Below are 11,622 nucleotides of genomic sequence, written 5' to 3' on the forward strand. Positions count from 1 at the left end.
GGGTACGCAAACAAACAACATGTTTAAACCGCAAATTCTTAACATTGGCGTTTCGAATTATGTGAACCTAGTTTCAATCAATAGTTCACGTTTGGTTCTATGATTTGTTTGGTCTTTTAAAACAATCAGTTACTTGCCATAAATTATATAAAACTAGAGGTTAACAATTATTAATCTTCTGATAAATGTGTTAATTTTGATATTCCCCTGTTTAAATCGTTACATGATACAATGTATGCTATGTCTAAAATAGTTAATTCAATGCCTGTCGATTGCAATTTGATCAAATATATAATTGCTAATATAAACTCAAAATTACTCAAGCATATGACCTTTCATGTACATGGACTAGTTAGTCATAATGCTACCAAATTTTAACGACTTTAATTGTTTGTATCCCATAATGAGTCCTTTGGAAATAAATACAACTTATACGAGTAAATGCAATACATGTCACGCATAGTACAGAAATATAACGTTCCTGAGTTCAGTTCAAATAACCCTAATTGGATTGAAGACTGTGGATATATTAAAATTTTATTTAAATACACCTTCCACTTTGCTCTTAATGTTCATGTGTTGTCGTTTGTTTCAGTATAGGTATAACTTTGATTTAATTTTGTTAAATGTATAATACTATTTCAAGACTCGTGGAAGCCTTAGTCGACCGATTGCCTAGTTTAGCGAATTATCAAAAATCTGAAGATGGATATACGGCATTGCACGTTGCGGCTATCAATGACGCCGTGGGGGTAATTGCGGCTCTAATAAAGGTAAATTACGAAACTAAAAATGCACACAAAAACATAAAAAGATTGTATGATATTGCATATTTATTGCATATTTATAAAGAAGGCAAACGCGTGATGTTGATAAATGCAATATTTACCTGATGTTTTTACAAATGGATCGTCCTAGGCTTTCAGTACGATTATGGTTCTGATAAATCCGTGTTAAACTACAAAAAACTAGTATAATATAGCCTGTCGGTGAGTGTTATTCATGCGACTTACCAGTCCATTCCAGTACCTTGTATTGCCTTCAATTATTAATATAATATTTGTAGTGTTTGTATATATGAGATACACTGTCGGATAGACCTTTGCATGGCGTTAAAATGTATATAATGAACGTAATATAATTGGCAGTATTTATAAAAATCAAATTGTAGTTTGCATTACACTGTTAATCGAACATAGAGAATACTATGTTAGTGTGATTGTGTACTTAAGCTTATCCCACGAGTGAAGAAAGGTTTACATGGCGAGGCTTGCCGAGCCTTGTAAGCCTTTCTGAGACGAGTGGGATAAATTAACGTACACAATCACACTAACATAGTATTCTAATTAGCCTACAATATATTTTTTATTTAATTTATTCCTGATGCAATTAAAATAGTAGTCTTAATTTGATAAAATAAAGGCAAAAAAACACATTAAATTTACTCAATCTAACATTGCGTAGTAATATTTATTGTGATCTTTCCCGTTTACGGAACTCGAAATAGTCCTTAAGAATTCCACGCAATAGAAGAGAAACGAGACAAAATATCGCTAAACTCCTCGATTCAATTTTAATCAGCGTTTTAAATGTAACACATTCGAGTAGAACACAGACGGTTGTGTTCAAACTACAATTTTTGTTTAACCACTGTAAAATACCAAAAAACAAAAATGGCTGCCATTTTGAAATTTACAAAATGTGTAGACAACTGCATGAAACATGATTCAGCATTTATCCCCGCCGATATTGTCAATTTTAGTCTATAAATAACTCTTCTTTTTAAACACTTTTAACTTACTGACATACAAAGTAAATAGAGAATACTATGTTAGTGTGATTGTGTACTTAAGTTTATCCCACGAGTGAAGACAGGTTTACATGGCGAGACTTGCCGAGCCTTGTAAGCCTTTCAGAGACGAGTGGGATAAAATTAAGTACACAATCACACTAACATAGTATTCTATTTATCCTACAATATATTTTTTGTTTAATTTATTCCTGATGCAATTAAAATAGTAGTCTTAAATTGATAAAATTAAAACAAAAAAACACATTAAATTTACTGAATCTAACATTGCGTAGTAATATTAATTGTGATCTTTCCCGTTTACGGAACTCGAAATAGTCCTTAAGAATTACACGCAATAGAAGAGAAACGAGACAAAATATCGCTATACTCCTCGATTCAATTTTAATCAGCGCTCCAAATGTAACACACTCAAGTAGAACACAGACGGTTGTGTACAATTCTTGTTAAACCACTGTAAAATACAAAAAAACAAACATGGCTGCCATTTTGAAATTTACAAAATGTGTAGAAACCTGCATGAAGCATGATTCAGCATTAATCCCCGCCGATATTGTCAATTTTAGTCTATAAATAACTCTTCTTTTTACACACTTTTAACTTACTGACATACAAAGTAAAACATCTACTGGTTCTACTCACCGAAGTTGTGTAAAAACCATGTTTATTTTCGTAAAGTTTAATTTGCTTCCATGACGAGTCAAAATAATGAACACATTTCTTCATCGCAATCCATCTTTTCCATTTTAAAGCACTGGATGTAAGCAGGCAATTCTTTGTGGATGGACATTCTTTGATCGACTGACAAAGGAACGACTTATTCATCAAAGAAATTACCATTTTAATTCAATATCGATTTTCTTCAAAAAAGTTAAAGAACAATTTCACTGACACTTTTCTTTAAATTAATCCATCAATTGTTCAACAAAACATCGCGTTATTCGGGTACATTCGACATTTTTACGAAATCGAAATGGAGTCTTACCAGTTTCATTCCAGTTTTATATCCCAACACTGTTATTTACATTCATAATATGATAATAATCCATCGTAAACACACCCAATAATCGTTCGATGCTTAAAAATATTTAATTTTTAAATAAAAACCCTCCAAGTCCGAATTTATGTTGTATATAAATCCAAAGCGTCTAGCTAGTGTCGTCATTTAAATTACGTCACACGAGATACGTCATAAATTGCGTAATCAATTGAATGAAAATACAAGTAAGGAAAGCTAGTTCTTCATAAATTTTAGTGAAGAACCGAAATAGTATTATAGTATGACTCAAAACCTGTGCCCATCTATAATTTAGTATAAAAATAAGATATATATTATAGACGTCAATACACGGCTGAGCCGGGCCGGGAAGTGATAATCGGCCCCAGGTCGCAAACCAGGGTTATGACCCCTGCGGGCCGATTATCACTGCTCGGCCTATCTCAGCCTTATATTATCCTTCTAAATAATCCATCGTAAACAAACACACTCGTTAACTCGTTAAACGCCTGCGTACCGAATAACCTTAATGACGCAATCAGGGGTGAAAGGCCAAAAAAGTAGTCCCTATGTACATGTTCTAAAAATAACCGTGGAGAAAACCTTATCTAAAAATAACCGTGGAGAAAACCTTATCTTTTCTTTATGAATCGTATTTGTTCTATAAAATCATTTAGCTGTAGGATAAAACATCTACCGGTTCTACTCACCGAAGTTGTGTAAAAACCATGTTTATTTTCGTAAAGTTTAATTTGCTTCCATGACGAGTTAAAATTATGAACACATTTTTTCATCGCAATCCATCTTTTCCAGTTTAAAGCACTGGATGTAAGCAGGCAATTCTTTGTGGATAGACATTCTTTGATCGACTGACAAAGAAACGACTTATTCATCAAAGAAATTACCATTTTAATTCAATATCGATTTCATTCAAAAAGTTAAAGAACAATTTCACTGACACTTTTCTTTAAATTAATCCATCAATTGTTCAACAAAACATCGCGTTATTCGAGTACATTCGACATTTTAACGAAATCGAAAATGGAGTCTCACCAGTTTCATTCCAGTTTTATATACCAACACTGTTATTCACATTCATAATTTGATAATAATCCATCGTAAACACACACAATAATCGTTCGATGCTTGAAAATTATTTTATTTTTAAATAAAAACCCTCCAAGTCCGAATTTATGTTGTCCTTATATCCAAAGCGTCTAGCTAGTTTCGTCATTTAAATTACGTCACATGGGATACGTCATAAATTGCGTAATCGATTGAATGAAAATAAAAGTACGGAAGCTGGTTCTTCATAAATTTTAGTGAAGAACCAAAAATCAAAACATGTGCCCATCTATAATTTAGTATAAACGTAAGATATATATTATAGACGTTAATACACGGCTGAGCCGGGCCGGGAAGTGATAATCGGCCCCAGGTCGCAAACCAGGGTTATGCCCCCTGCGGGCCGATTATCGCTGCTCGGCCTATCTCAGCCGTGTAATATCCTCTAAATAATCAATCGTAAACACACACACTCGTTAACTCGTTAAACGACTGCGTACCCAATGACCTGAATGACGCAATCAGGGGTGAAAGGCAAAAAAAGTAGTCCCTATGCACATAAATAATAAATAAAAAATAACCGTGGCGAAAACCTTATCTAAAAATAACCGTGGAGAAAACCTTATCTTTTCTTTATGAGCCGTATTTGTTCTATAAAATCATTTAGCTGTAGGATAAAATAGTATATGTATCGGATATCTATTTATATATTTTACAATTACTAAATGAGTAAATTGAAGATATTATTTGGTCAATATTTTTCCTCCGTGAACTAAATTGACACGGTTAATTGTTAGCCATATTGTTGACTTAATTTGAACGGTCGCATTGCACATGATAATTTAAACATAACTGCTTGCCTATTGTTTGATTAACCCATGCATATAATATGTTTAAATACGACTAGTATGAGTACATTTCACGTGGTGAAAGCATGTTTTTAAAAAAGACATATATTCTGTTGGTAAAGTAAATGAAAACCTATTATGATTAGTAAATACTGGTCGTTTAACTGTAATTGAGAGAGTCAAAACAAGTAAGCACACGTACTAATCAAAGTAAAAAGTTTGTTTTTTAAAAATACCATAGTACCGTATGTTTTATTAACAATGAGACATTCAATTTTCGAACAGTTCGAATAAATATCTATATGATTGTATGAACTATTATAAATAGCCTTACACGTGTGTTTATTCTATTTCTGCTAACGCATATTCCAGAGAAACGCTAACGCGAACATTCCCGGCAATGATCATACTATTCCTTTACATCTTTCGTGCAATGAAGGGTATATAAAAAGTTCAAAGTTGCTGATAAAAGCAGGTAAGTTGATAAAACAACGCGTCATCTAATAGTAACGACAAGTATAATTCAGTTTAGTTATATATGTTGAGTTTTACAAAAACATGTGTTGCAATTTAACTCTTAAAACATCAGAAAAATAATTAGTTTTCAATTAAAGATTATTTCTATCTATGGATTTTGATTAGACAAAAATAACATTAAATCTGGTAGTGTCCTATGAATTCACCCAAAGAAGTATATTGAGTTCGATAAATCGTGCATGCGTGGTATGTAATACAGATATTGATTCTCTTTAAACTTGTATTCACTAGGAGCTAATGCAAATGCTCAGGACAATTCTGGTAACACTCCTCTCCACCATTGTGTAAGCCAATGGAGAAAAAGGGACATTGCTATGGTAACATAATTAAAACATAAAATATAATATTTGCCGATTTTTTCGTGTTTTATTGAAATCATTGTAATAAGTACAGTTTGCATTTATCCAGTTTTTAAACTTCGAAGTTTACAAAAGGATATGTGTATTATGTAAACGGTTTGGAGAACGTGTTATATTATTATTTGACTGATGCGTAAAACGTGATTTCACAGAGCAGTATAGAGTGTGGAGGAATGGATAAACGGACAAAAGAGATTTGGGAAAGAACCGAACTAGGATGCCTTCTTATAAGAAACGGCGCAAGTGTTAATGTGGCTAATAGAGCTGGCAACCTTCCACTGCAGCTTTGTTTAGATGTACATATGAGGGACATCCTTCAAACATGTTCAGAAATAAGGTATGTATAATGCCTGTTTACCCAATACTTCCCATAAATAATCAAACATATGCTGCATATTTATAAACATTTTCATCAGAATATTCAATGGATGGAAATCCCAATGGATGGGAATCGAACGTTGTGTTATGCAGATATTCATAAATAATAAATAAAAACAATAAATGCGCTAAGGTCGCGTTTGTAAATGAACCTTATAAATAGCACTGTATGGTCGATTCAATTTTCAGGGTTTTACGAGAGACGAAAGTGGGTCAAAACATTTATAATATAGTGCGGAAGCAGTTGCCGGAAAATCTGTTTCTTCAAGTTTTATGTAAAACGCCCATATTGTGTTTCAAGTGCTTGAATGAAATGGCGGACACGGCATTAGCCCCGTGTGGCCATCTTACAACATGTAGGAGTTGCTCTATGCGTCTACACGTGTGTCCAGTGTGCTCTGTCCGAATCAAGGAGCGTACCCTTAAATGATTCGGCGCGTCGTGTGGCAGCAACTTTTTTTTCCATGTAAACAAGTGAATGATAAAAAACAATGTTATTGAAAATGTACATAAAACTTATATACAAAAATGAAAACGTCATCAAATGTGCAACTTTTTTTTAACTACCCAGCGTTTAAATATTACGTCATTTTGTTTCTTTACTTAATACATTTTGGATGTTTTAAATATGTATAGAATTTTTGTTAATGGAGCTATGCGCAATTCAACATTGCTTCGTGTTCATATAAATTTTATATTTATAAAATGCTTTTTTGTATAACATAATTATTTAAATGCGAACCTAATGACATAAAAGACAAATAGATGAATAGATGAATGCTTGGACAGATTAATGGTTATTTGAATTAATGGATTGATTAGTGTGATCACGTATGGGTGGATGGACAAAATACATTGATGACAGGATATGTGTATGCGTGCTTTGATCGCTTGAAGGGTGCATTAATGGATATGTGTGTGATTGCTGAAATGCATGAAAGATGCAAGAGTGACTTGATTTGTTCGAACGGACGTACGATACGGATGGAGGGAGACGGACGGTACGGATGGAGGCAGGGCAGGATTAAGGCAGTAAACAAATCATGTGCAACACACACGCAAACGACAAGGAGAAATCGAAGCAAAATAGTATTATCATTTGTCGTAATTTTAGCAGACAACACTGACACATAATCAAGTTTGTAAAGGATGCATTTAAAGCAAATATTTTTTCATAACCTCATGACCGATCATATGAAATTCAAACACCTTATATGGCTGAAATCGAACATCAATCGTGAAAACAAATGATAAATTTAACATTGAAGAATTAGACACAAATGTTGTTTAACAAAATGTGACCACTTCAGCCAGACAAAACACCATCAACAGTAATTATATTCACCAAAAACACACACTAATCCAAATGCTATCCGTGGGAAGCAAATTGGTCTAAATTCGAGACGAACAACAAAATGCAGAAGGTTTATCAAGCCAAAAAAGGTAAAAACATGTAAAACAATCGGTAGAGAGTAACAATTTGTTGTGGGTGTAATTTTTATATGTATTGGTTTTAAACGATACGATTCGTGCGTTGAATTAGTTTCCACTGAAACATGGTCCAATTATAACGGGCTGATGAGTTTGATGGTTTTCAGTATGAAATGTTGTTCCTTACATAAATGAATATACATCGAACATGTTTTTTAATATTTTGTTTTGAATGAATGTTCTTTTACTTTATAAAACTTTTATTTAGACTTTTATTTATGTGATAATCTGTTATCATGAAATCCATCATAGTCATGTTAGAAATATAGAATATATTTTAGTGATATATTTCATATACTATGTTCAAGAGTTGTTTGCATTTTGGAACTGTATTTATATTTAAAAAAGTAGATGCTTGATTATTCAGATACATAGATACAGACTATATCTAATTTAAATATCTACTTTAATAACAGAGGTGCAGACAGGTCACATATTTAATCTCGTGTATATATTGATAAAAGAAATATTATTGCCAATTAGAGTTCTTATGTGTGTTTGTATTATAAAATTTATCAAATCCTTCCGCGCATGAATCTTCACAATATATATGTGCCCAATCAATCCTAACTAATAAACTTTATAGACTAACAAAACGTAGGATGAGTTCTGAATATAGCTGCCATTTCCATAATGGCCGTGCTCTGAGAAAAGGGGGTTTAATTCATGTGCGTAAAGTGTCGTCCCAGATTAGCCTGTGAAGTCCGCACCGGCTAATCAGGGACGAGACATTCCGCCTAAACTGGAATTTTACTAAGAAGAGGCTTTCTTGAAACGAAAAATATCATACAAGGGGAAAGTGTCGTTCCTGATTAGCTTGTGCGGACTGCACATGCTAATCTGGGACGACACTTTGCGCACATGCATTAAATTTTACCCCATTTTTCACAGAGCACGGCGCATATATTAAGTTTATACTGAAACTGAAAGTAAAATATTTATGGATGGTATGGGGGAGACCAAGGAAACCCTACCTATCCGGTACGGTGACCATCAAACATACTCAAGTGCACCCGGAGCTGGGAATTAATCATGGCTTGAATTTGCCTGCTTCTGTACCGAAATTATAAAACAATAATAAAGGTTCAAATAACATTTGTGTATAAATGAATTATAATTCTGGGCGTTTTAAGAATCGTGACTGTCTCCGTGAGGTGACTAGATGATAATACCTAAAAGGTAATAGCATATACATTTTACGGTACGAGCTTGGATCTACATATTTTTGCACTTGGATCTACGACGGTATACTGTATGGTGCCGGACTCAATAAGCAGACTTTTTGTTACAGCTGTCTTTCGAAGGTTACTAAACCACACAAAAAAGACATTATCATAACATTCTGTAATATTAACATGATACATAATTACACACTAGGCGTTCATTTCAATTTTCTAGTAATACATATTGTTATTGTCATTTTGTTTTAAATTAATATGACTTTTGAGATCATGGAGCACCCATGGGCATTGTTTAATTTCATTCTTTTAATCTTCTTCGGATTCCAAAACTGTGTGAACGATCAAACCTGGATACGGTATCGATCAGGATCAGCGGCGGCCTAAATATCCAGCTCATAAAACATGTATTTACACTTTAAAATGTTTATAGTCGGTATCAGTAGAAAATTTGTTACTCCATCTTGTGACAAACTAACTTACCGTCCTTTTCTATCGTGACCGATTTAACTATCTAAAGCATTACTATACAACTCAAAATATATTACATTTTTAAACTGTATAATGTCGGTCAATAATGACTCTACAAGTTTAATGTGTATTTATGTTAAAATATACTGTCATGATTTGTCGGGGATTTATACAATACCGAATATATAGTGGTGTGCAACCTCCCCGTTGTCTGTGCAGGAAATACACTTTCAATAACTCTTAAAATGTGTTCCTGTTATTTGCTTGTTATATTCTTAAATTCAGATACACAGCATATTCGCGACGAGATAATAATACCAACATCAAGTTAACTTCGTCACTTAAACCACACGGTGACAGTGATGCGTTAAATCCACCGGCAGAAGGCCTAATTTGCCGGTTCAACAGCGGAGACACAGTAGAATTCTACTAGTTAAGTTAGCCAGTTGGTGATATTGTTGGTGAATTTGGTGTTTGTCTCTATCAAAATGGCGATCGCTATTGGAAAAATAGACGTGTACAACCCGAGTGAGAACTGGATGTGCGACAATGAAAGGTAAGACCATTTTTTGTGGCCAATGAAGTATCTGACAAAAACTGAAAAAGGTTCAAGCCTTGTTGGCTCTGATAGACTTATTAGTTGCAATAATTTAACTCTCAGCTTTATGAGTAATGTTATGAGAAGATGTACAAAACAGATTTTATAGAGCAGACTGAAATCCTGCGTATATCCCATCATTCAGCTTTTTGTCATGTGTATTATCTGGAACAAATTTAGTTGCCAACTAAACTATTTATTGTATAATATTTATTTAATAAACATCATTCGCCTGCTTATTATATGATTTTAATTTAATAAACTATATTAATCTTCATCCGTACAATCTTGTTATGTTTCACTTCATCCGTAATATATAATTGTTAGGTTTATAAATTGCGACGAAGAAGTTATGAAGCCCTAAAAATCTGCACCAGTTGCCATTCAGATATCCTTGAATATACGGTATTTGTGCATTATAAAAAGATGTTATATAACTAAAGCATATCAATATGCGTTGCGTGAACACATAGAGAGTGCGTATAAGGGCTATGTTGCATTACATGCGATATGAATTCCTCATCATGTACGTCTCAACAATTTTAGAAGGTTCTTAAATGGGGTTAATTTTGACAAAAAGCTAATACAGCCTTATCAATCTGCATGTGTTCCGACAGCCTTGACGGTTTATATTTGTTTTTCTCCGCAGCTTAGATTTACAAGTGCTTATCAGCGCTTATTTTCATTAATTAAGTCATGAACTCCATGTTAATCTTTGTCGATCATTATCATCTGCGTCCAAAAAGTATGAACAGGTTCCAGTATTTTTTTTCCTTCAAAATCGGGTCCCAATGGAAAAAAGTATATTTTTTTCCCAAATGGGAGCTAAAAATTCCCAATGGAACCAAAAAAAAAATAAAAAAATATTTTTTTTCAATTCAATATTTTGTTCATCTCCCATCCATATAAAATCAACCTTAGTAAATATAATACTGGACATACGAGTTTACCAACGGCTATTATTTGATAAACTGCTACGGTTCATTTTAACAGCAGTAATGTAGAGTACATGACGTAGCGTGTAACGAAGAAGAAAGTTTATTGAGTTCGTAAACTCACTTGAATATAGTGATAGGATGGCTTAAGGGTCTTTATTTAACTATGCTAAAATAATTATTAAAGACCCTAGATGCAAAATCGTCAATTATTGAGTTAAATGGATTATTAGATGGATTTTAAAGGATAATTAAAGGTAAGATACTAGTTCGAACGTGTTTTGCTTCTTTTGTACTTTTGTCGTTCCCTGTTCTCGGGAAAATGATTTTAACATGGACGCCATAGATGCATCTGATCAAACACGGCAAACCCATAACATTATATAAAAAAACACGTTCTGCGCGTACTTAAATGCGTCGTCCGAAGTCGGAAAACGTATTGCCCTGTATATTAGGTCAAATAAAGTGTCAGTCGCTGCAATTGTCTGTTTACTCGTCGAAATTGTCAAGGTCGTCGACGGTGTACATGTATGTTGAAGTCGACATCATTTTGTCAGGAAGCAATCGCCGCCATATTGGATTTTGATCATTTTCATTCGAAAATAAAATGAATTATAGTACAGTAAAATCTTCTTTTTGCGGTCGTAATGTGTTGCAATTCGGATACTGCGTAAAATTGAATGGAGGCATATGGTGATATTTTTACTTGTTTTACAATTTGTGTGTGAATTTTTAAAGACTATTTTGCGTACCAGAACAAATACATTTATATCACTACGCATGGTTACATTCGTTAAGCGCTTTTAAGACTGAATTAAAATTATTGTTAAGGTTATAAGATCTATTTATGTTAAATGTCACGTTGAAAAAAATCAAATGGGATAAATAGAATACTAGGATTAGCGTTGAATACGGAGAAGTTTATGTTGCTCGGCTCGAACACCGAAAGCGTTCG

General features: G+C 33.4%; 1 protein-coding gene across 2 annotated transcripts in view; it reads left to right on the forward strand.

Annotated features, from left to right (window-relative positions):
- LOC127842948 (E3 ubiquitin-protein ligase MIB2-like) overlaps positions 1 to 6,782 on the forward strand; it is a 14,005-nt gene extending 7,223 nt beyond the window's left edge. For both annotated transcript variants that reach the window (XM_052372747.1, XM_052372748.1), the window contains 5 exons: positions 647 to 773; positions 5,093 to 5,195; positions 5,489 to 5,574; positions 5,769 to 5,953; positions 6,184 to 6,782. In XM_052372747.1, coding sequence (XP_052228707.1) covers positions 647 to 773; positions 5,093 to 5,195; positions 5,489 to 5,574; positions 5,769 to 5,953; positions 6,184 to 6,424 — 742 coding nt within the window. In that variant the 3' untranslated portion in view covers positions 6,425 to 6,782. The remainder of the gene's footprint in view (positions 1 to 646; positions 774 to 5,092; positions 5,196 to 5,488; positions 5,575 to 5,768; positions 5,954 to 6,183) is intronic.
- The last annotated feature ends 4,840 nt before the right edge of the window (positions 6,783 to 11,622 follow it).

The sequence above is a fragment of the Dreissena polymorpha genome, chromosome 8 (genome assembly GCF_020536995.1).
Source record: "Dreissena polymorpha isolate Duluth1 chromosome 8, UMN_Dpol_1.0, whole genome shotgun sequence".
NCBI classification, from domain to species: Eukaryota; Metazoa; Mollusca; class Bivalvia; order Myida; family Dreissenidae; genus Dreissena; species Dreissena polymorpha.